Source organism: Prionailurus viverrinus, chromosome A1, assembly GCF_022837055.1.
Source record: "Prionailurus viverrinus isolate Anna chromosome A1, UM_Priviv_1.0, whole genome shotgun sequence".
Classification (NCBI taxonomy): domain Eukaryota; kingdom Metazoa; phylum Chordata; class Mammalia; order Carnivora; family Felidae; genus Prionailurus; species Prionailurus viverrinus.
Genome location: NC_062561.1, coordinates 116,011,139 through 116,036,980, shown reverse-complemented (window position 1 = coordinate 116,036,980; position 25,842 = coordinate 116,011,139). Strand labels below are relative to the sequence as shown.

Genomic DNA, 25,842 nt, shown 5'->3' with positions numbered 1-25,842 from the left:
TCTGAATCAAGCTCTGCTTGAAACCCAGGACTCCACCTGGGGACTTTCTAATTACAAAGGTAAATAAATTCCCTTTTTGTTTTAGCAAGTGTCACAGGTTCAGTTCTCCAGAGGCAGGCACTAAAACAGACTTTAGGGTTAAAGATGTGTATTAGGGAGCAACACCTATGCAAGGAAGAAAGCAGAAGAAGAATTAGGTAGAGGAAGAAGTAAAAGTGTGATGTGGGCTCTTGGCCACTCCAGCAGAAATCTCTGGAACTAGAATTGCTGGTCAGAAGTTCCCACACTGAAGCAAAATGGCTCGGCCATTATACTCTTTCTGCTCCTTTCACCTCCAAACTTCTAGTGAACCTTCAAATCTCAGCCTAAATGTTGCCACTTGAGGGATGCCTTTCCTAAAAACCTCAGTGACATTAAGTCCCATTGTGCCTGGCTCATCTCCTTTATGTGGTAGTTTGATTAATTATGTATTTTTTGGCTTTGTTTTATGCTTTACTTGCATTTTTTTAGTATCATGGAGAAAAGGACTGTTTTGGTTACCTGTCTAGGTAACAAACAACCTCAAATCTTAGTGGTTTAGGGGCACCTGGGTGGCGTAGTTGTTTAAGCATCCTACTTCGGCTCAGGTAGTTCGAGCCCCACTTCAGGCTCTCTGAGGCCAGTGCAAAGCCTTCTTTGGATCCTCTGTCTTCCTCTTTCCCTATCTCTCCCCCATCCCTCTCCCCTGCTTGTGGCGTGCAGCAGGTGCAAGCACTTTCTCTCTCAAAAATAAACATTAAAAAAAAATCTTAGTGGTTTAAAACAGAGTTTGACAAAGTAGGGCCCATGTATCACTTCTAGCTCATAGCCTGTGTTTCTATAACTAGAAAACTAAGTATGTTTTTTTAAACTTTTTTTATTAACTTTTTTTAACATTTGTTTATTTTCAAGAGACAGAGAGAGACACAGTGCGAGGGGGGAGGTGCAGAGAGAGAGGAAGACATGGAATCTGAAGGAGGCTCTAGGCTCTGAGCTGTCAGTGCAGAGCCGGACGCAGGGCTCAAACCCACCAACAGTGAGATCATGACCCGAGCTGAAGTCAGACGCCAACCGACTGAACCACCCAGGCGCCACCTTTTCACATTTTTTAAGTTTGTTTGTTTACGAGAGAGAGCTCATGCACAGGGGAGAGGCAGAGAGAAAGGAAGAGAGAGAATCCGAAGCAGGCTCCGTGCTGTCAGCAAAGAGCCCAATGTGGGACTCAGTCCCATGAACCTGAGATCATGACCTGAACTGAAATCAAGGAGTCAAATGCTCAACCGACTGAGCCATCCAGGTGCCCCTAGTTTTACGTTTTTAAGGGGTTATTAAAAACAAAATAAGACAAAACAATGACAGCACCTGACAGAGATAGCACATGGTCTGCAAGGCCTAAAATATTTACTATCTGGCCCTTTATAGGAAAATTTTGCCAACTCATGGATTAAAACAACAGTCAGTTTGTTATAGCTCATGATATTACATGCCAGGAATTCTGGAATGGTTTGGTTAGATGATTCTTCTGCTCTATGTGATGGTGACCGGGACCTCTCAGTGACACTTGACTGGATGCTGGTCTGGTCTGAAAGGTCCAAGAAGGCTTCACTCAAATGTCTGGTATCTTCCCTGGGTGGCTGGAAGTCAGGGCTTAGCTGAGCCCCTCTCCCTATCCATGCTGTTTCTATTTCAGGGTGGTTGGACTTATGGCAGAACTGCTCAGGGCTCTAAGAGACCAAAGTGGAAGCTTTCAGAGTAGGCTTAAAACTGAATAGCATCACTTCTGTACTTTATTGGTCAGAGCAATCTCGAGTCAAAGGGAGCCAGCCTAGATTCAAAGGGATGGGATATATACTATACCTCTCAATGATGGGAGTGCAAAGAATTTGAGACCACTTTAATCTACTTCCAGACTAAGTCTGCTCACTTATCGTTAAATCCCTAGCTTTTAGCATAGCACCTATCACACGAACGCAATAAATTTGTCAACTAATGAACATACTGTAGGGGCGCCTGGGTGGCTCAGTCGGTTAAGCGTCCAACTTCGGCTCAGGTCATGATATCGTGGTTCGTGAGTTCAAGCCCCGCGTCGGGCTCTGTGCTGACAGACAGCTCAGAGCCTGGAGCCTGTTTCTGATTCTGTGTCTCCCTCTCTCTCTCTGACCCTCCCCCGTTCATGCTCTGTCTCTCTCTGTCTCAAAAATAAATAAACGTTTTAAAAAAATGAACATACTGTAATAGGCAGAATCTGACCTATTTGTGATATGAGAGTATTAGATTCGGAGCTAGAACAAAGGGTCTAATTGGACCCTTAGCATCATTCTATTCCACATGTTTCATTTAGGGGCATTTATGGTCCCAGCACTGTGCTACATCTCTCAGAGTATTTGAACTTCAGGTTATATCTGTATGTCAAAGGATTTCTGTGAGAATTAAAAGGCGTACATGAGAAAGCTTTATAAACTGTAAAGTTCTGTTTAATGTTGTTATTATTCTCATTGTTGCCCAGGGTGGGCAGTGGACAAGGCCAGAACCCCTAAATACCCTGCCCTGGAGGAGGGCTCCTCAACTTTTCTCCACTCTCCATCTCTTACCCCTGCCAGTTACTGAGGAGCAGACATTAGGAGAATGGAATAGGGTTCCTGTGGCTATGCAATCCATTTCTAGCCAGGGCAGATTTATTTCCCTAGAGTGGCTCTCATGATGGTTCAATCAGTCTCATAATTCCATAGTGATCTTGGTGCCAATGCCTCCCACTCTGGGTGTCTCTGCAGAGGCCATGGGGAGATGGGAAGCCACACTATCTAAACAAATAACAATGATTAGTTGTGTGTGGCCAGCCCCTTGTCGCCTGACCTGGCCCATTGTGTGCTCCAACATATGGAGCAATAAAGATGCTGCTGAGAAAAACCACATTCAGCTTGTCATCTTCATCCAGCTCAGATAATACAGTATGCCTTCTCCAGAAGATCTCCCAAGACCCTCTGTTCCAGAGATACTCCCATACCTTTCATTTCATGTGTGTCTTATTTGTTTAAAAATTTTTTTAAATGTTTATTTATTTTTGAGATTGAGAGAGACAGAGCACAAGTGGGGGAAGGGCAGAGAGAGAGGGAGACACAGAATCCCAAGCAGGCTTCAGGCTCTGAGCTGTCAGCACAGAGCCCGATGTGGGGCTCGAACCCACAGACTGCAAGATCATGACCTGAGCTGAAGTTGGACTCTTCACTGACTGAGCCACCCAGACACCCCTCATGTGTGTCTTATTTGTGACAAGAGGAAGGGTTTGTCTGCCTGAGTAATACCTCTTCTTCCACCCTTTCCGCAAAAGCTCATATATAGCCTGGGCATGATGTATAAGGTGTGTGTAGGTCTGGGAGTGGAATAATTAGAATACTAAGTGGGGACATAAAGCAGGATCCACATGTGTATTTGTGTGTGATTTAACTTTGCCCAGCTTCTATCACCATGTATGTGTAACCAACAGGCATGGAGAAGAATAGAGAAGAGAGAAGATCAATTCAGCACTTACTGTGTCAGGCACTGTGCTGAATGCTTTACATATGTTATCTCATTTAATCTCCATAACAATTGTTGAAGGAAATACTAATATTACCTCAATGTTATAGATAAGGAAACACCACTGTAAGGTAGGTTAGGGTTAAAGCAACTTGCTTAGCTAGTGAGGAGTAGTCAAAATTTGAGCTGTCCGATGCTGAAGCCGGTTCTTAAACTGCTCCACAGTCCTGAATCCAGGCTCTCTGCTGACAGTGATATTGAATTTTTTTTAAGTTTATTTATTTTGAGAGAGACAGAGGCAGCACGAGAAGGGGAGAGGCAGAGAGGGAGAGAGAGAATCCCAAGCAGGCTCTGTGCTGCCACTGCAGGGCCTGATGCAGAGCTTGGACCCACAAAGCTGCAAGATCATGACCTGAGCCAAAATCAAGAGTCAGATGCTCAACCTACTGAGCCACCCAGGTGCCTCAGTGGTATTGGATTTGATGATCTAATGTTCTGAGTCTTGCCACACTGCAAGCCTTATTGTCCACACATGATCTCCCAAAGCTCTGGTGCTTGGGAACCTTTTTAGGGACAGTGTCAGAGGAGTTGTTCTCCCCTTATTGACTTGGTGACCCAGGACTGTGCTAGCATGTGCAGGCATGGCCAGTCACTGTACCCGTTATGCCCAGGATCCTGTAGCAGACAACATCCCTTCTGCATCTCTCTGCTTGAAGAAGCAGCCCTGGCCCTTATGTAGGGGTCGGCACAGATTGGACCAGGAGAGGGCCCATAGGCTGCCCTACAACAGCCCTGCAGTAGCCTTGTTCTTAGGGCTGTTCCAGGTGTGTGCGTGGGGGTGGGCAGAGACTGAAGTGAACTATTCCAGTCAACTTAACTCAGCCCAAATTTAGAATGTAAAGTTAAACTGTATTGGCCAGTCAGATATCTTGATGTGATGCAGACAAGAGCAAGAGGACTGGTGGTCTATGAGAAGGAGAGATGACAGTATAGCCTGTCTTCAGACTACCTTGGTTCCAGCTCCTGTCCCTGCCTGTCTTTCTTTACATCAGCCTTTTATCATGGATCTGGGCAAACCTGAACTGCTCTGTATGACCAAAGGGTGAGGAAGGCTTGAGGGAAAATCCTGGAGAATGAGATGTGAACTGGCTGACTGGGTACCATGCAAGGGAAAGAAAAGATAAAAAATGATCCATGGAGGGACAGAGGTGAGACAGGGACTTGGGAGGAAAGAAGTGCTCAAAAGGGGTTTCAGGTTATCTGCTGTGGGGTGTGGGGGATTAATGTTCTCCTCTATCATCTCTATGATACCTGCAGCCATGGGTTCTTGGTGGGGAAATGGAACAGGGTGAGGGACAGCTCACACCTAGGTTATACTCCATCTGCTCCCAGTCTGGTTTCCTGATGGTCTCTGATTGATTTTCAATATACTCTATATGGTATGTTTTCATGTTTCACTAGATACATTTGTGTAATTATGTAAGAAATATATTTGTGGTAAAGTCCATACCATTGTGTGACAGTGTTCATGTGTATAAATGCAGAATGTTTTAATTTATGTACATGTGTAAACTTGTCTGTGTCCTGCGTTTGACTTTGGATGTGTAAGATGTGTGTATGACTGTGGGTGTTTGTGCCAGGGTGTGGGGCTTGTGGCTCTTTTCCAGAGGTGGCTGCAATGATATATCCCAACCCGTGTGTTCTCTTTACAATATGTCAACTTTTCCCATAGACAGATGGTCTCTCTTTTCTTCTCCTTAAATGTGGACAGACCTCTCTGAGTCTCTCAACCAACAGAATATGGCATAAATGATGCTATGTCCCTTCTGAAGGTAGATCATTAAAGTACCAGGCACTTTTATGTTTTGTTCTCTTGGGATGCTCATTGTTGGAAACCAGCTACCAAACTGTGAGGAGGCCAAGCAGCTACTAAAAGAGGCTGCTTGTCAGTGTCCTGGCTGACAGCACCAGTTGAGGTCCCAACTGACAGCCAGGATCAACTTCCAGCCATGTGAGTGAGCATCTTGCCTTTACTGAACCACACCAGCTGACAGTACACAGAGCAGTGTTGATTCTTCCCTGCCAAGCCCTGCCCAACCTGCTAAATAAATGATTATTGTTTTGGGATGCTTTGTTGTGCAGCAGTGGATAGCAGGAACAGGGCTGTACCTTTGCCCTGTGTGTATGTGTATGTTCCTGTGGTTTGCTGCCTTTGTGGGTGCCTGCAGGCAGTGCATTTGTGTCACATGTCTGTGTACCTGAGTAGGTGTGTGCTTGAAGGTGTTTCTGGAGACAGAATCATGGTTCTGGGGTTTTGCTTCGGCCTCAGTGGGAGTTTTTTGGTGAGAACCCTTTGAAATCTTGCCTGTCTTCTAGGTCTCTTCTTTTGAGTGCTTTTCCTTTGAACCAGAGATGCCTGTTTAGCTGAGAGCAAATGCAGCTTAAATTTACTGATCTTTTCTGGCTGAAGCCCTGCGGAGCTGCCAAGGCCTTCTAGCAGGTGAGAGGCTGCCATACAGAGGCCTCATATCCCTTTTGCAGGGGGCATTTTGTTATTTTTCTTTTTCTGCTAATGAGGCCTTCAGAAATGAACCAGAGACGGAGCAAAGTATAGTCACTGGGGTCCTTGAGGTCTCTTGGGGTAGAGATACCTAGAATTCTGGAGTTCCACCAAGGAAGCTGCTTATATGGGCTGAGATGTGCCCAGGTTTCAGGGTAGAGATCATATGGTTTCCATTCTGCCTTGGTTGCTGCCACCCACTCCATCTGTGTGCAGCCCAGAAGTGGAGGACCCTGGTTCAGATGGCCAGTTCCTCTTGGTCTCCTTGGCAGTGCCCCTCAGCTTCTTGCTTCTTCCATGTTGGCAGCTCTATTCAGCTTGCCTGGGAACACTGAGAGCTCTGGCTTCATTCACATCCTTGCCCTTGACTGACTTTCAGGACCTCTAAAGTGCTGTTGTCCAAAAGAGCTTTCTGTGATGACAGAAATGTTCTATAATCCATGCTGTCTGATACAGTTGACATTATTCACATGTGGTTCTTGAGCACTTGAAAAGAGGCTAGTGTGATTCAGGAATTGAGTTTTAAATTTTATTTCATTTTAATTAATTTAAACCTAAATACTGCATGTGACTGTTGGCTATCATATTGGGCAGCACAGATCTGATGAGTTCAAAGAGTTTTGCTGTATCTGTAAAATGGGAATAAAATTTGCCCTATCTGTCTCACAGAGCTGTCTGGAGCAAACAAGATGATGAATGGGGAAGAGTTTTACTCACATAAGGGATTTGGAAACAAAGCCGTGTGAACTGAGTGGGCCTATTCTTTTTTTTTTTTTTTTAATGTTTATTTACCTTTGAGAGACAGAGAGAGTGAGAGCAGGGGAGGGGCAGAGAGAGAGGGAGACACAGAACCCGAAGCAGGCTCCAGGCTCCGGCACGAATTGCGAGATCATGACCTGAGCCAAAGTGGGACACTCAATGGACTGAGCCACCCAGGTGCCCCTAAATGGGCCAATTCTTATAGTTCTGTTAATATTTCTGTTTTATAGTCCTTGTTGGACTGTGTTGATTTGATCTGTTTACATTTCTGTATCTCTCATCTAACCCTGAGCTCTTTAAGGGTAAGAACCCAGTGGTACTATTTCACAGCTGTATCCCCATAGCCAACAGCTGGCATGTAGTTTGGTACTCATGTTCAAGTGAATAAAATGTCTGGAGTCCAGGAAGGATTTCTGGCAGAAGGATTTAAAGTGTATGGTGAAAGCTGAGGGGGAGGGGTGCAGAGAGGAAGAGGAAGCAGGACAGGACAATTTGATGATGAGACAGAGCTGGGGCTCTTGCTCCCCATGCTCAATATTCTAGGCCAATCCAGAGGGAGCAGGGAGCCAATTCCTGCTGCCAGAAATGCTTTCACACACTGGGTATCAGGTTTGTGGGAGCTTAATTGAGAAAGGCTGATGAGAGGAGAAATGATCTACTCAACACATTTTCCTTATTGAGGAAGGCTAATTGATCATCTAAATCTCTTGCCTAGCAGGGCTCTGGGTATGCCACAGCAGGGCTGTGGTTTCCTTTGATTGGTGGTGGTCAGGTTGAAGGTAATTTCTCAGCCTCTGTACTCTTGCAAGCTTTTGCTCTTCTGGGGAGTGGAAGAGGGGTCTTGGAAGCTCTCCAATAGAGCTGCAAGAAGAGGTGGCTTTTTGTTTGTCATTTACTTATTTAAAAGAAAAATTTAAACTTATTTCTGCTCAATTCCAAGAGTAATACATGGAAACAGAGAAGAGATTTCTGTGATCCCACCACCCACCATCCCAGCATCCCTGGACCTCAAACTTCCCACCTTTAAGTGGTTCTTCTTGTTTGGGGGCCATGAAAGTAGGGGCTGTTTAGGCCCAGTCCTGCACACTGATTTTAGCAGCTGAGAAGACTTGAGATCAGAGCTAATTCTCCTGGGAAGGAGGTTCTCAGGTCTTTTCAACGTTTTGAGGCCTGGGGAGATTCAGAATTTCTCTTTCCCCTACACATCAACTGATTAGAGCTGTCCCAAGAAGGCAGCCAGGTTCCTATGAGTGTTGGCAGCTCTGTGTCCAGCTGGACTCTTTTCTTGGCCCATGCATTTATTTATTCATTCTATTATAAGATTTAAGCTTATTCTATTTATAAGCATAATAGTCTCGTAGCACTTTATTAGTATCTTTTTATAACATGTGTCAGGGTTGATTGTACTTTATATGTTCATTCTGTAATTTACCACTGATGTAATAGATATTTGTTGAACGTTTATTATTTATCCTCATGCTACTAGGAAGTGACACAAGCTAGAATTATTGCTGGGCTACTCTTGCTAGCCTCTTGGGTGTTCCATGGAAAAAGTGAACTGTTCTCTGTCCTTTCCCACTCAGTCCTAGGGAAGTGTCCTATGTAGACCTTTCTTAAAAACTGACACTACCCACTCCACTATTGCCCAGAGGCTTGTTCTCCTTCCCCAGGCAAACCGAAGTTTGCTCATGGGTGCGATTTCCCATCTGTTTGAAGTAAACATAATCAAGAAAGTATATTAACTGCTAGAAGCCCACATTATACCTCAAAAATGTCAGAAAAAAACCACAAACTTGAGACAGGTGGATTGCTCTTGGGGAATACCTGTTCCGGGGAAGTCACTGCTTGTTTGGATTGTACTTTTCTCCACTCATGATTGACCAGGAATCACTGTGTCTGGACTCTCAGGGCCTGAGGGAGCGCTCCATTTTACTAAGCAGGTTAAACTACTCTGGTCAAGGGGAAGGTCTTATGGAAAAAGAACAGGACTTTGGGAGGCACTCAAATCTGGCTTACATTCCCAGTTCTACCACTTCCTGACTATACGACTTTCTACAAGTTCTTCAACTTCCTGGAGCCTTAGCTTCCCCACCTATAAAAAACGGATGGCTGTTCTGATCTCAGGAAGTTTTGAGAAAAAAAAAAAAAAATATATATATATATATATGCAACACCTGGCACATATAAGATATTCAGTGCTCTAGCAGCATTTGAGCTGTAGGGTACTTTGAAAATAATTGGTCGTTTTTAATTCACACAATACATAAGCATATAAAGTAGACGACTTATAGGTGACCTCTCTGCACGAATTTTCAAAGGACTATTTACAGCTTAAGAGTCTCGGATTTATCTATTCCACACTGAGTGGCAACAGCTTAATTTATTTCTACTTCTCATGCCCGCTGGTTTCCTTCTGATGTTCATTCCGCTAGAAAGAAATTACAGTATTGTAAAATCAGAAATGAAACCTCGAAGTCCCATTTTGGTCTAGCTTGGAAGCAAAATCAGCCCCGCGGCAGTCTCCTTCAGGTGTCTCACGCTGGCGGAGGGTTACAGCTGAAAAGTCGACTCATCACGTGTGCGTTAGTGGGCGGGACTTAACAGAAGCGGGGGAGAGAGAGGCGGGGCTTAAGAGCTACCAGAGCAGGAAAGAAAGGGAGGCGGTCGCTCGTCGTCCTGGAAGGCAGCAATTGGGTGAGGTGGGAAGTGACGTAATAAGTGCGCGCTCACAGATTCAGAAGGTCGCCGCGGCGTCTGCGCATGGGGAGCTGGTTGCCGCTGCAGCCGCCTGGAATTGTGGGGGTTGTGTCTGCCCCTCGGCTGCCGGGCGGGAAGCCGAAGGTAGGGGCGGTGAGGGCCACCCGGCCCTGGAGCTGCGCTGGGGGCTCAGGGCGCTGTCCGAGCCTCCTCCCACCAGCGGCCCCGGCGCCTTCCCAGCACTGTTGCGGGGTCCCTACACATCCCCTCCTTGTCCCCGTCACACGCACATCTCGTCCCTCCCAAACGGGACGTCCAAGTGGGCCCTGGCCTCAGCCTAGGAGTCGCCTTCCCTACCTTTTGTGATCAGAGAGTAATTCTTATTAAGTGCCAGTAATTCTTATTAAGTGCCAGATGAGGCGGTGGGGATTCCGAGATTAGCTCTTGATTCTGCATCTGTTCCCTTTCTCCCACCCTCAGTTTCTGCATTTAACTGCTCCTTTGTTGATATTCTGGTTCTTGGCAGAGGCCAGGAATTCACCATATGGAATTGCCCTCTACTCGCGTCGTGTTTCCACTCCTATCTTGTGTTTTCCTTTTTCCTGGTAGGTCGAAGACTTGCCTTTGAAGTACAGTTTACAGACTTTGTTGTTTTTCAAATCAACTAAGAAGTCGTGTACATCCCTGGGCTTTAGTAACTGATTTCATTTAAAGTGGAGCATGGGCACCTTCAGTGCTTCCCCGGCATTTCTGATTCACGTGGTCCTGAAATCCTTGCCTTGAGATTCTCCGCTTCAGAAGACTGGAGGGAATCCACTGACATTTGAGCCCCTGAAATGGGGTTCTGGCGGGGAAAGAACAGGAGTCAGGAAACGCCTGGCACCAGAGAGGCCAGTGTGGGGTTTCTTTTCACAGTAGAAGCTAGAGGACCGGTTGATGCTACACACACACACACACACCCCACCGGTATGTGGTCAGTTGGATTCAAGCCCATCTGGCTTTCTGACCTCAATAAAACAAAACCACAAACTGCTTTGGAGGATTAACCCAGAGTGGTAGGCAGAAGAACGAATCCTCCAGGTTTGCTAACAAAAGAAAGAGTGTTTGGACAGTGTGAAAGATGTTTTGGTATATATTGGTGTGTCTTTTTACCTCTCACAGCACCCAAACTTTATTTTCTGATGAAAATATAGCCACATTTGGGGAGTGGATAGGATTTTGATAGCTGGGGTAGGAGGATATTAGATTTGATGTTTGTGTAACATGGATCAGTTGAGAACATGGCCCTTAGGTTTTTAAGAGGGTGTTGCCACGTCGGGTTTATTTTGGCTTTTCTTTGGGTTATTTAATGAATTTAATATGCTAATTGATACATGTGTTGTTATGATGAAATTGGCTACAGAAAAGGCTTATTGCCCCCATTTTACAGATGGTGGGAATGGGGGATGTATTAGTACAGCTGTGGTAACCCAGAGTGAAAAGTTGTCTTGTCCTTGGATTCCTGCTTTCTTTGCCTTCCCTGATGTCTTTGAAGGCTATTTATTACTCAGTTCTCTACAGAGGACAACTTTGAGCCCTGGTGTGTTTCACTGACACACAAAATCTAATTAAGCAAAACTGAAAAGCAACAAAATGGGTTTTGTAACAAACATGCTAGCACTTCTTGAGTGTTGTTTTCCTTTAGAGTGGTATATGTATATCACTTAAGTGATGTCGCTGTCCAAAGCAGTTTTGAAAATCCACATCTGAAATAGTCTTCAGAGACATTTTTGAACTATGTTAGCAATCAACTTCATTAATACATAATACTATACTTTTTTTTTTTTTAACCCCAAATGGTATGGTTAAGCAACCTTGTTAGCTAGCTTGTCTTCAGATGAGTAAACAGTTCTTTTGAAGTGGACATAATACATTTTTGGTGTGTGGTGAACATTAGTTTTGAATCTGAGTCTATCACTTATTAGCCATATGACCTTGGACAAGTCACCTCGTAGGCTCAGTTTTCCACTGCCTAAAAATGGGAATCTTGGAGCACCTGGCTGGCTCAGTTGGTGGAGCATCCGACTCATCTTGGGGCTGTGAGTTCAAGCCCCATGTTGTGTGTAGAGATTACTGTACTTAAAGGTAAAATCCTTTAAAAAAACGCAGATACTTACTTGGAAGAGTGATTAAATGAATGGAACACATTAAAGACCTAGAAATACAATAAATATTTAGGCCATCAAAGATTGAAGATTTGCTATTAATGAGAATATTTTTTGAAAAATGAGTCTCTAAAGGCATGTTGCACCTTTTTCCAAATAGGTATATGCCTTCCAGTTTTCTGTTCATTATCTTTGTGGATTCATGCTCTGACCTCATCCTACTTCTTGTCTTCTTTTTCATTCATTTTCTGTCCTTTCCCAAATGAGTCAAGTTGTGCTGCAGAGGCTGTCTGCCAGTCTCTTGGAGTAAGCCTCTTTTCAGGAGAGCTAATCTGACCATTCTTACAATGCTAGCCCCTTGGTCATGTGTTCCTGGGGATTTTTCTCTGGGGCCTCAGCTGGCTCTTAGACCATGCTCTGTAGCACAGGCATCTCTAACTCCGGGATTTGGTGTCAATTTGGAGACCTGTCCTTGTGAGGCTAATCTTTTCTCTTTCTGAACAAGGATGAATACTTTATTCTTCTCTGAGTTAGCCTTAAGCTGGAGGCCTTAGTTTTTCACAACATAGAGCTTCTTGTTTTAAGTACATGTGGTCTAAAGGGGCAATATCCTACCATTTTCTTCATTTTCTTTCACCAAGGGCTTCACTGCTGGGTAGAGGAGGAGGAGAAGAGCCCCTTGCCATTCAGGTGGGCTTTGGGTAATCCCTGATTCCTAGCATCAACAGTAATTGAGTTTGAGATAAAAACCTTGTAAAAGATAGAAGCTGCTCAGGACACATGTGAAGAATCTCTCAGAATTTTACTGACTTAGGAAGGGCTTACACCTGGCATCCATTCTTGTGCTATTTTCCACCTTGGAGACAGAATCCAGGAGCAAAAGAATTATGTTCAGCTCAAACTTGTAGTTACTTCGGGTTCCACCAGGCAGCACATGGAGAATGGTGTGATTGTGTTGGTTGGCTAAGTCTGTCCTCGTTCTGCTTACAGTGCCCTTGATTTTGGTGTTTTAGGCATGGAGAAGCTTCTTAGTTACGGGCTGCTATAACAGAACACCATAGACTGGGTGCTTAAACAGCAAACATTTATTTCTAGAGATTGGACCTGTGAGATCATGGTGCCAGCATGGTCAGCTTCTTAAAGGAACTGGGTCAGCTCTTCAGACATCTAATGAAGTGATTGTCAACCTTTTGTTCATTATCACCTTTTGAGACACCCCCCTCCATTTGTCCCCCCGTCCCTGCCGCCCTCTGTGAAATTTTAATACCACCGATACTCTATGTATCCGTTTATGTACTGTGGCCCTTTGGAGGACCATAAACTTAAAATATCTAAGATTTTTCTAACCCAAGAATCAATCCCCCCCACCTTGCAGTGGGGTGATACTGTCTTCATTGAAAATACATGGTCTAAAACAGCCACCAAGGCATGTTTTATATCTAGAAGACCAGCTATTACCACACCAACCACCAGACTAGTGAAAGGGGGAAAACTTTATTTTTACTTGTTAAAAAAAAAAATTTTTTTTTAAATATTTATTTTTGAGAGAGAGAGATAGAGACAGAGTGCTAGCAGGGGAGGGGCAGAGAGAGAGGGAAACACAGAATCTGAAACAGGTTCCAGGTTCCGAGTTGTCAGCACAGAGCCTGACGTGGGGCTTGAACTTAGGAACCATGAGATCATGACCTGAGCCAAAGTCGGATGCTCAGCTGACTGAGCCACCCAGGCACCCCAGGGGAGAACTTTATCTCATGCATACTTGATATCAGCCTTATAAAATCGTTGGTGTTACCCCATTTTACAGATGAAGAAATAAGCTCAGTGAGGTTAAGTAATGTGACCAAGGTCAAAAAGTTTGTTGATCTTAAAACCCAATTTGACTCCAAAGTGATTTCTGTTGTTGAGTGCTATCCTCCTCTCACCAGGAGTCTGTTGTCATCAGCAGGACATTTGACCATTCACCTTCTTTTCACAAGGGCCTCCTAGGTACCAGGCCCAATTCAAGATGTTGAGGACACTAAAGTGGGAAAGAGATCCTGCTATTGAAGAGCTCGCTGAGTTTTCCAGCATGGGATGCTTTAGGGCTAGTGTCCCTGTCACCTAGTCTGATTTTACTTCTTGTGAGATGGCTTGCAATAGCTAAGGGCTTTCATGGAAAGATTTGAGCTAGTTGGCCTTTAGGAGGGTCTAAGCTGTGAATATGTCCCTCCTAGTTCCATCTGCCAACCAGGTGAGCTGTTTCTAATCGCTGAGCCTATTACATAAAGTCTGTAGCAGGCTCAGGAAACTCCTTGGCCATTAGATGCTTGTAAACATGAGGATTAGTAAGAATCTCATTTCTATTTTTCTTACTGCTATTCCTAATAATTCAGAGCAGAAGTTGTTTTGTCCCTTTCTGAAATTATTCCATGTTGTCTGGTTCAAAACCTAATGCTGTTGAGAGAATTGGAGAAGAAATGGAATATGTGTGGAGGTGGAAGGAGGAATAATTTTTCCTGGACTTCTTTAAAGGGGCTAGAATTACTCTTTACTGTTATTCTTTTCCTCCAAATCTTGGGACTTTTGAGGTGTTCCATTTACCATCTGTTTCTCTGATGCCTCCTTGGCCTTCTTTTTTCACAGCTGTGTCTGCTGTGTTGGCTCACGTGTTCCTGTACCAGAAGTTGGAGCCTTTGGGTAGTGTCTGATGTTTAGCCCATGTCACAGTCCTATCCACAGAAAAATGGGAAGGGGTATGTTTCTGAGGTCTGCTTGCTGGCTGTGTCTTGACTGAGGGTGTGGGTGTGCCTTTTCATTACCTGTTAACATTCCGGGCAGAGGAATATCACATCATTGAACTGATCCATGTCCTGCTACTTGCCTTTTTGCAAGTAGTGTGCCACTTCTGTCTTGGGACAGGAAGGAGTTATAGAAACTGAAAGAAGAATCACAGATGCCTCTCTTAAGTCATGTGAGGAAGGCTCATACCAGTGGACTTTTAAATGGGCATGTCTTTATGTCTGTATATAGTTTCATGCTTTTGCCTCTCTCTTTTCTGTGAGGCTCCCAAGGGGAGTCAGCAGCCATCTGACCAAAGGGGTCAGCAGCCATCTGACCATACTCAAGAAAACTAGCAGGCTTCAGTTCAATGGAAGTAACATAAAGTAGGACAGTCAATACAGACAGCATTGATTGGCCACACTTTGAATCCAGTGGGTAGGAGACATTGGAAACTTAGGGGGCAAGCTCCTAAGCAAGGTATTTAAGGTTGATTTTTTTTTTTTGATTCTCCCCATTCCTAGTCATGGGGAAGTGGGTTTGATTGTATTCCTGAAGCACAGTCTCTGTCCTTGGGCCCAGCTGCTCAAGTCTGAAATCATGGTATTTATGGGTTGCAAGAGATCATTCTAGGGGTCTTTATATCAATTTTATTGGAAACATCAGGGCTGGGTCTGTTTCAGATCCAAGGAATGACTGTTTGTGGTTAGGTGAGTGAAGAGTCAGTAGATAGCCTTCAGGTTCTGTCATCTTCCAGTGGTTGAGTTTTGGATTTGGTGACTTCTTGCTTTACTGATGACAAAATTGAACTCCAGCGAAGTGAAATGGGCTATATACCTTTTTTATTTTATTTATTTATTTATTTATTTTTTTTTTTTTTAAATTTTTTTTTTTCAACATTTATTTATTTTTGGGACAGAGAGAGACAGAGCATGAACGGGGGAGGGGCAGAGAGAGAGGGAGACACAGAATTGGAAACAGGCTCCAGGCTCTGAGCCATCAGCCCAGAGCCTGACGCGGGGCTCGAACTCCCGGACCGTGAGATCGTGACCTGGCTGAAGTCGGACGCTTAACCGACTGCGCCACCCAGGCGCCCCTATATACCTTTTTTAGAACCATCAGGATATTACTGGCAGAGCTGAGACTCAAGCCAGAGGGTTCACAGAGGGTGGCCATAGAAGTTGTTAACATTATTTAAAGCCTTATAAAGATGCAGGATGCTGTTGCAGTTAAAAAATCTCCAGGGAGGGGAAAAAAGTCTCCAAGGAAGGAGAAGGCCCCACCTCCACTGACTGCTTTATTCCTTATCTTAGAACCCTCACTGGTGAGGTTTTTGGCTGTCATGCTGATTTCTTTCCCATTCATGTTCAAGTGAGTTTCCTGTTGATCTTACCCCAGAGGAAATAGATAGGAAGTTTCCCCCTATTTTAGAAACAAAGAAAAAGTGCTCAGGCCAGGCTGTTCTGAGTGTGTTCTGTAAAGAATGGGGCCAATGCACCAGTGGACCTTATCTGGTGATCCAAGAAAATCTGTAATACATCACTAAAAAAGAGTGAGGGAATGAATGGTATGTCAGAGAGGTTTAAAAAATTCTGGAATCCACTCACTTGGTTTCATACTCTGCTGTTTACTTACTAGCTGTCAGATCATGGACAAGTTACTTATTTTCTCTAAACCTTAATTTCATGATCTGTAGAATGGGAATAGTAATAGCTACTCTTGAAGCTGTCTTGAGGATTGAGAGAATACGAATGGAAAGTGCTTCCTCTCTGTATTTTCAGTCATGTCAACAACTGTAGTTTCTATTTCTTGACCCAAGACTTGGTTATAGGATAAGTTGGGTTGACCAAGCGAGTATTATCTTAACCATCACATCATTGTCTGTCTCCTTTGTTGGTTGATTATTCATATCATTAGTCACAGCTAGCTCGTGCTGAATAACTAAGAGTCATGAATCTCTTGCCTTCTCTTCAGCCAGACATGAAGCAATTAGCTTGTTACGGGAACTTTGACTTCTGTCATAGCTTTTTTTCTGATTTGTATGCCCATTTCGGGTCCTTGTGCAAGGTCAGGGAGGCACAGTCAAATACACTCACCTGGATTTTGTGTTCAAGTTGACTCTCTTTGAGATTGACAACTAGTTCAGTGTAGCAGTGGGGGTGCGAGTGGGGAAAAAGCCCTTGAAGCTACTACCCGTTTTTATATTGATCTCAAGTTGATTTTTAAACAAAACCTGAGTACCATAATTGTAGATTGTGCCTTACATCTCTGAATGAAACAAATAGGGTAAAACCTTATTATTTGTGGGGAAGACTGGTCTGAATTGGTAAAAAAAAAAAAAAAAAAAAAAGAAAGAAAAAGAAAAGAAAACAACTGAGGAGTCTTTTCAGAGAAATGCTATTGTCTTAGATTTTTTGGCAAGCCTCTACAGTATCTTTCTGATGTGGTCTTATTGCTTCCCTTGTTTTCCTGCTTCTGAGTTCTTATGGGGGCCTCCTTCTATACCCTATATGCAATGTTCCTCTGGGACATTGTGTACCACTGCCCTTTGCAGTCTTCCTAAATGTAGTCCTGATTGGAGAAGAGTCTTTCTAAAAAGCTGTCAGTGGCACCCCCTGGCTGCTGCTGAATAAATTCCAAATATGTTAGTTGTCCTGATGTTCTGTGCCTATCATGGTGTATCCTTGTCCTACCACTTTAATTGTGTTCTCCATTGTTACCCACATGTACCCTTTGCTCTTGATAAACTGGTCCACGTGATCCTCTAAACATGACTCCTGTTAGTGTCTCAGCCAGTGCTTTTGCCCAGAGTCCCCTCTCCTTAGTTTCCTACTTAAGCTTCACAGCTGCCTTCTTCAGTGAGTCTTGTGTCATACCTCCTCATCTGTATCCCCATAGCAACACTTTGATTATAGAATTTAGCATACTTTATCCTGGTTAGTTATTTTGCCTCTTATTTAATATGAGCTTCTCAAGGACATGGCCTGTGCTTATTTTATATCTCCAGCATAATGCTGAGTATAACATGGACACCAATAAATGCTAGTTGAATGAAGGGATATATGAAAGCTGAGAAATGGTAACAGTCATGTTCAGTTCCCAACTCTTTGCTGAGGCATTCCTTGAACACTAGTCACAGTGAGTCTGGCATGCTCAACTCCCAGAGCCTTTTGTTTAAGTCTTACCTTCCCACCAGGGTTAGAAATTCCCAGAGCTGGGGGTGGGGGGTGGGGGCAGAAAACGCATTCCTCATTCCTCTTTGTGTACCAGCCCCCAGCACAGTTCCTGGCATGTAGAGCGTGTTTCATAAGTACTTGTGAATGAGAGAGTCCTGCTCTTTGTCAGCTGATGTGCCTACCAATTTATCAGCCTCCCGTGTTGGTCACTGGCCAGGGGTCTCCAACTCAAAGGTGTTTTCAGGGCCAGGTAGGGAACAGTCAGTGTGAGCAACATGGAACGGTGTGCCTCTGTCAAACTGGAGTGTTGATGTGTTCATGGGGAGCAGTTGCTACTCAGCCTGTTGTCATGAGTGAGTGTGGCTCTAGTGTCATCATCTCCTATTACAAGAGAAGCCAAAAGTCCAGATTTTTATATGAAATCCCCAGGGAATACCAGAGTACATATCTGGTCCAGATTTGACATCGAGGCTACCCATTTGTGACATATTTAAATTCCTTACAGAAGAAGAAAGGGAGCAGAAGATAGAACCTGAAAGCTTTTGAAAAGGGAGTTTTGTTGAAAGCCTAGCTTTGGTTAAGGGTGTCTTGTAATTTTCTGTGGGTAGTCACTTAGTCTTTTGAGTCAAGTCTTTCAGAGACCACCTGTGTTTTGCTTCATCCTCCCTTGCATTCTTTTTTTTTTTTTTTTTTTTTAACGTTTATTTATTTTTGAGACAGAGAGAGACACAGCATGAACGGGGGAGGGTCAGAGAGAGGGAGACACAGAATCCGAAACCGGCTCCAGGCCCTGAGCTGTCAGCACAGAGCTTGACTCGGGGCTCGAACTCACAGACCGCGAGATCATGACCTGAGCCGAAGTCGGCCGCTTAACTGACTGAGCCACCCAGGCGCCCCTCTTGCATTCTTTCCCTAGAAAGATGATGACCTAGAGACTTGTATGATTTTTGCCCTATTGCCTGGCCTCTGCCGAGGCAAGTTTGATGGTTGTTCTTGTTTTTGTCTCCTGCTAAGGGCCTGGTGGTCAGCCTGATATAACATCCCAGGGATCATTCCTGTTAATGGCTTCTCTGAGGAGGAGTTCTGGGTGAACTGGCATACGTGAAAGGGAAGTATATTGTACAGAATTATTGCCTAGATGTGGTTGGTCAGGGGGCAAAGTAGCATAAGAGCCAGGAGGAAATCTGTACCTTCGTGGAGGCTTTTGCAAGGCAATATCTTACTCTCTGGCTGCCCTGTTCATTTTTTTTTTTTTTTTAATTTTTTTTTTTAAGTTTATTTATTTTTGAGACAGAGAGAGACAGAGCATGAACGGGGGAGGGTCAGAGAGAGAGGGAGACACAGAACCGGAAGCAGGCTCCAGGCTCTGAGCCATCAGCCCAGAGCCGGACGCGGGGCTTAAACCCACGGACCGCGAGATTGTGACCTGAGCCGAAGTCGGACGCTTAACCGACTGAACCACCCACGTGCCCCTGCCCTGTTCTTTTCATAGTCCCTAAGTGCCTCTGGCATAGCTTAGTTGCTTGGCAAACTTACGTTTTAGTCCTGAAAGTGTTGCCACCAGTGGTATCTCCATCTGAGACTGAAGCAAGCTGATTGATTACCTCTGGAAGAATACATGAGAAACTGAAGAGTGGTTGTCTTTGGTGAGGGGCCCTGGGTGGCTGGGGAGTGGGGGAGGAGGGAGACTTATTTTTCACTGTATACAAGCTTTGTGCATATATTGTTAGTTTTTTGTTTTTTGTTTTCATTTTGGTTTTTTTTTTTTTTTGAGAGAGCAAGAAAGCATGTGCGTGTGGGAAGGGCAGAGGGAGAGAGAGAGGGAGAGAATCATAAGCAGGCTTCATGCTCAGTGAGGAGCCCTATGTGGGGCTTGATCTCATGACCATGAAATCATGACCTGAGCTGAAATCAAGAGTCTGGATGCTTAGCTAACTGAGCCTCCCAGAAGTCTCTGTTACTATTTTGTCAAATATCACTGGATAGACCCAGGTATGGCCTCCTCTTAACGTTTCACTCTGCCCTCACTGTGTGCTCTCTGTAAACACCTAGAACCAGTTACTGTAGACTGTCCCTTGGAGGTGACAGCCTTGTTTCTTTGTTTCACAGAAGTGTCTTAGGCTTTCTCTACCAGAAGTCTTGGGAATAACAGTCAGGCTTCACGTATGTTCATGTTTTTAAAGTGCTTTCAAATATGTTTTTTTTTTAAAGTTTATTATTTCTGTGAGAGAGACCATGTGTGCACATGCAAACGGGGGAGGGGTAGAGAGAGAGGGGGAGACACCAAATTTGAAGCAGGCTCCAGGCTCTGAGCTGTCAGCACAGCGCCTGAGGTGGGGCTCAAACTCCTGAACCTCAAGTTGATGACCTGAGGGGAAGTCAGACGCTTAACTGACTGAGACACCTAGGCGCCCCAGGGCTTTCAAATGTCTTATCTGATTCTTACAACATCCCCATTTTATAGAGGTGAAAAATTGAGGTTTGGAGAGTCTAAATTACTTACTGAGGGTCATACAGCTTGTCAGGGTAGGGCTGTGACTAATCCAGGTAGCCTTCATCTTCCTACCCCTTGCTTTTAGATCTTAATGTCAGTGAGGTAGTCTTCCTTTTTGGAATTCTCTTAGAGGTTTCCAGAGCTGTTTCATTTGGGGCCTTCCCCCTTAGGACTCTCTGGAAAAAAGTGGTTAGTAGTAGGTTTCTCCATTTTCCTAGTTAGGGTAAACTAAGGCTCCACTGGGGCCATATCTTTTAGGGAAGCTTGAATTAACAGTTTTGTTTCCTTTTCTTTGCTGAGTATTATTGCTGCTATTAAGCAGAGGGCTTTGTTTCCAGGTTACAAATCTTTTTAGCAAAGAAGTAAGGGTGGAGTAGAACTAGAAGGACTCAGGTTGTTCTTGGATATAATTTAATGCTCCACATCCCAGAGAGAGTAAACATTGTAAAGTGTGCAAGATGGGTTTGGATTAATATCCTGACAACATATGGCTTGGCATGTAGGGCACTCCTGGGAGACCCTTCTCACCATACAAAGCCTGCCTTTGCCGGGTGGCCCCTTCCCACAGGTCTTCCCAGCAGCTGTTGTGCACCTGGGTGAATCATCAGCTTTCCTAAGCTTCTGGGGAGAAAACCCAATGTTAACTGTTAAAAGTCCTCATATAAGAGGTGAAATAAACAGGCAGTCCTGAGAGACCAGTGTGTTTCAGTACTACTTAGCTTCCCCTGCATTTGTCCAGGGTAATCACTCCCGTTAGAAACACTGGCTATTTGTCACCGCTGGTCTCTTCAGAATACAGCACTGAAAATCATCTTGCCCTTTCTACTCTGCTGCCCCCGAAGTCATGGGTGTAAAAGGTCTCTGAAAGCTCTAGAGAGGCAGTGGGCAACATGGAAGGAAGGCTTAGTTGCTTCTAATGACCAAGCAGAAATTTTTTACTTTTTACTTTTTCTATTTCTACTTAAATCAGACTTAGTTTACCTGCAAAGAGGATTCTGTATATTACAGACAGAGCTCAGAGTGGAAGAGGATCTTGGTACTTCTTCTGCAGTCTCTCAAGGGAACTTACTGCGGACACATAGAGATCATGCTCGGATTGTCTTTTCCTCCCCCAGCTCTGAGGTGCAGTATGCCAAGAGTGTTGCCCCAGAGATAGGTACCAGCTGATGGCTTAGTCAGGGTGTCGCTGGCTGGCAGCTTTGTGGGTTTGGAACCCTAGCCAGTTCACCTAGGTTTAAGTTCCAGTGGGCTCTCTGAAGCACATGAAATTGATGAGACCATCAAGTTGTAGTTCCAGTTAACTAATTAACTCTAAGAAACATGCCTAGCAAGTTGATTTGTGTGGACAGGTAGGAACCTTGTTTCCTCTATAGATTTCTGGGAAGCCACCTCACCTCTTCGAGGAAGTCAAGGTGAAATATGGTGGAAACTTTTAGCCACAGCCATCAGATAGAACCAGATTTAACCATGTATTAGCTATGAGACTTCAGATGAGTTATTTAATCTCTGTCCTCCTATGTCTTCACCTGTAAAACTCCTTGGGGTTTTCAGATATGCACACAGTATGCATTCAGTGTATGTTTTATACCATTTAATCACATTTTTCCTCTACTCACAGCCTTGTACTTTTAGGACTATATCTGTATTCTGGCCAAAACACACTGGTTACTCTGTTAGGGCACTAGAAATGTGTATTTGAGAGAGACTCCATTTAATTCTGGGTACCTTTTTGTGTATTCTTTGCAGACCACAGTAGGAACAGTTAGATTCTAGCTGTCATCATTTGGCTCCAACCTATGGAGTCTGTGGTTATCATTCAATCTACAGTTCTTTCTTAAGACCTGCTATGTGTCAGTTACTGCTTGGCCATGGAAATTTAGTGGTGAGTAAGACCGATCTGGTCACTGACCTTAGTAATACCTCTCCAAACCCCTCCTTAGATGGGTTCCTTCTTTGGGTGATTAGTCTTGTTCATTCTTTGTTGATTCATACTAATTTGCTTCTGAGAGAGTAATCTTCTCCCTAGACCTAGGGGACAGTGCCCCTTTGTGCTGCCTGGGCCTTGCCTGCTGGCTTGCCGGCTCTCAAACAATGAGAGCAGCGTGCTGAGGCTGAAGGAGAAAACCCCGCAGGCTACTACTGCCTCGGCCACACATGTCCCAAGAGCCTGTACTTGGCACTCTTGAATGTTCCTTTTCTCCTTGCACATAGATTATAGTGTTCACTGGTAATTTAAATTCAAAAACCTTCCGCCCCCTCTCTGCCTTTAAAAAAAAAAAAAAAAAAAAAAAGGCTCTGTGTATTACAGGGTAGAGAACAAAGCAGGCCAGCCCTGGTTTCCCGGTGGGGTTTGTTTTATCACGTGTATTTTTTATGTAGCCTCACCATGGGTTACCTTTAGTTTAATAAGGCTAATGTGTAATTCAGGCCTATTGATGATCTGCAGTCATAGAATGTCACATCTTTCTCTACCTTGTTTGTCATAGTGTGATGGGTAGATTTAGGGGTTGCTGACAGGAAGTTGGACTTGCTTCTTCACTTTGGACTCCAGACTGTATTCTAGCCCCTAGTGGGCTCTGCATAAAGAAGGGCCAGCAGCCAGGTTGATGGATTTTTCGGCTTCGAAATAGGGGCCTGAAGATAGTCCTCTGTTTCCTCTTTCTTTCTCTCATGCGAGTTTTACCAGCAGTTGCCAAGAAGTGTGTGTGGGGAAGCAGGCAGAATTGCTCTCTGAGAACCATTTATTTGAGAACTCCCAGTGGAGAATTGCATTTGCCTCTGCTTCTCATGCTGTGGTGTGTGGCCTTGTGATTTGGTACTGCTTGTCCCTGTGTAATACAGAGGCCTGTGTATGACTCCTCTAGCCCTGTTGGGGTTTTCAACAATAAATTACTTGCTGGCTGGTCTTTCCCCTAAATTCTATCACTTTCTCAGAAGCAGGGGCGTGTGCCAGCATTTAGGGACCTGTTTGAGCCTATCTGGCATGGTGGTTGAGCCTAGATGAGTCATGTTTCCCACTGCTGCTTGGGTTGGACATTTGCTGTAGTTGGATTTAGTTTAACAGTCACGCTAGAGGCTTGGTTGGAAAGAAGAGAGCACTGCATAATTATTGCTTATGTACCAGTTAAACCTATCAGCCAACAGATGTCAAGTGCAGGAAAAAAGTGCAATAATGTTATTATAATGGCATAATAGTTATCATTATAATAATCACCTGGCATACTTTTGATAAGAGGCAGATCCTGAAATGAGTGCAGGGTTAACCTTAAACTATAGCACAATGAAGGGGTGCTTAACCTTGTAGGAAATGCTGTGTGGATGTGTATGGTTCAGGTATGGGGTTGCTACCCTTTCTGCCTAGCTTGAACGAGGTGTGAAGACTTCATCTGGGCTTCTCTGTCCTGCAGTTACTTGATGCTTTCTCATGGTGCCACGGAGCACATGCCATCCTTTGGTATAAGGTGCTCTGGGTTGCAGGATTACTATCCCAAGCACCCAGTGCCACTGGGTTCTCAAAAAGGCAGAGATTAAATCCCTGTGGGCTCATTTGGAATTTTCAGAAAATGCAGCCTCATCCCTGTAGCTACAGATGATGAACTCCCCTCCATGCAGCAAACTGTGTTCTGTACTTAGGGCATGGTGGTGGACCTCAGGTATGTACTTGCCTATTGTGGTAGGAGTGCTCATGGTAGACAGCCTTTCCTTACCCAGGGAGCTCTTTGGAACTATATTTCCCATTCTGGTTAGGAAGGTGGTGGCGAAGGGGTGAGGAACAGAGCTGGGCTCATGGGTGACCCACAAAGGCAGCTCTGGGGTAGGAGAAGAGTCTTTGGATTCAGGCAGACTTGAGTTGTTGGCTCCTGATCTTGCCATTCACCAGCTGCTGGACAGCCTTGCTCAAGCCTCAGCTGCCTCTCTGTGTATGTGCTTATTTATTTCTCCTTGTTTTTCACTACCAGCCCTGTCTCTGAAGTACCTATCTCTAAGCAGTTATCAGTAAATGCTTCTACTTCTCCTACCCAACCCTGCCCACTTACCCTGAAGAATAGAAGGGCGAGGACAAGGCCCTCCTGCTTCCGTAGGGAATTTGGGCTTTAAGTTGAGCTTCATGTGAGCTTTTTCAGGCTCTGGTGATGTTTTTTGGAGCCATACTAGACTTCCTCTGATGCTGCCTCATCAGGGAGACTTTGATATTTAATGTTTGGGCAGCTTTCCACCTTATCCAAGGAGTGAAAGGTGATGTTTAAAATCCTATTCAGGGATTTTCTGCTTTAGCCCCCTGCGGCCTTTTCCCCTTCTCCTTTTTCCTTTGGGTGGGTCACTTGGGGACACTGCCTGCCCCGAGGAACATTTGTTCTTGAAGAAGCTGTTAGTTGTTTGGGTTAGTCTCTTTACTCATTAAAGGTTTTTGTGTTTCTGTCTGGGCCTTTGCTGTGGACTTTTATTTTGGAAGTCTGGAGCACTCAGACAAGGTGATAGCTTTTTAGACTATTTTTGGCTGTAGGCCAGCTTATCACTATGGCTACCACCTGCCTGAAGGATGGCAGGACATAGACAGTAACTTCTATCAGGAATTTGGGAAAGAGGAGGGCAAAGGGGAAAGAATAGTTTAGCTTAAGGTCACAAGGGGAGAACAGCTTTTCTAAGCAGAACCATTTGATTTGGACACAATCTCATTTCCCTTCTCTGTAGAATTTTTTTTTTTTCAGTCAACCAACATACGTAGAACACCTTTTACATTCCAGACACTATGGTAAGCCCTGAGATATAGCCATGACCAAGTCATACACACTTCCTGCTTAGAGTGTATTGATGAACATAGACATTAATAAGATTATAATCACATACATAAATGTAAAGTTACAGTTGTAAGAAGTACATTGAAAGAAAGGAATGTGATACCATGAGAAATAGGACTTGTTCCAGGGGTTGAGAGGCTATCAGGGAAGGCTTCCTTGAGGAAGTGATGCTTGGTTTAAATTGTGAAGAACAAACAGGTGTATACTGAAGAACTGGACATGAAGTTGAGTGTTTCAGGCTGAGGGCCCATCTTTTCCAAGGGCTCCAGAGTAGGGTTGAGTGACAAAGAAGTGACTTCTGTCAGGTACTGAAATAGTGTGGTCAGAGCACAGAAAGTGAGAGGAGATGGATACAAGATGAACCTGGAGGGATTGGCGAGGGCAGTCCTGATGAGCTGTGACAAGTCGTTTTGTATTTACCTGGAGAGCAGGGAAACCTTTGGAGGGTTGTTAGTCATGGTGGTAAGATGATTGGACTTGCAGTGTGAAAGATCATTCTGTCATTACATTGGATGGATTTTGATGAGGGAGTGAGAATGAAGATCAGAAAAGGAGGATTACTGTGGTAGGTGACTTGTTTTCCTTCAGTCAGCTAGATGGTAATTTTCAGAACCATCCCCTGAAGTGCTGCCTTATTCCTCCTGAGTCAGATCCTCTCTCACTGCCTTAGTCAGTGTGTTGTTGGGGCCACCTCGCCACTCAGCAGACTTGGTAGCTCAGGGTGCTGGCATTTGGCATCTTTCCACCTTCGCAGAAAAAGGCCTGGAGGTTTCAAGCCTGTCACTTGTTAACATCTGACAGCTACAGAGCCCTTTGTTAACCTGTTGTCTTGTTGTCCCTCTGTTGGCTGTCACTACTGGCCAAGAGCTACCCCTTTCACCTTGGACCACTCAAGCCACTGACATGGGCAACCACCTGCAGT

General features: G+C 44.5%; 1 protein-coding gene across 6 annotated transcripts in view; it reads left to right on the top strand.

Moving 5' to 3' along the window:
• Window positions 1-25,842, top strand: part of SIL1 (SIL1 nucleotide exchange factor) — a 286,621-nt gene that overhangs the window by 59,929 nt on the left and 200,850 nt on the right. Inside the window, exon 1 of one of the 6 annotated variants that reach the window (XM_047830933.1) lies at window positions 9,254-9,694. The exons of 4 other annotated variants lie outside the window; for them this stretch is intronic. In XM_047830933.1, coding sequence (XP_047686889.1) covers window positions 9,614-9,694 — 81 coding nt within the window. In that variant the 5' untranslated portion in view covers window positions 9,254-9,613. Of the gene's footprint in view, window positions 1-9,253; window positions 9,695-25,842 lie in introns of those variants that run through there. One more of the 6 variants, XM_047831015.1, reaches the window with a different exon arrangement.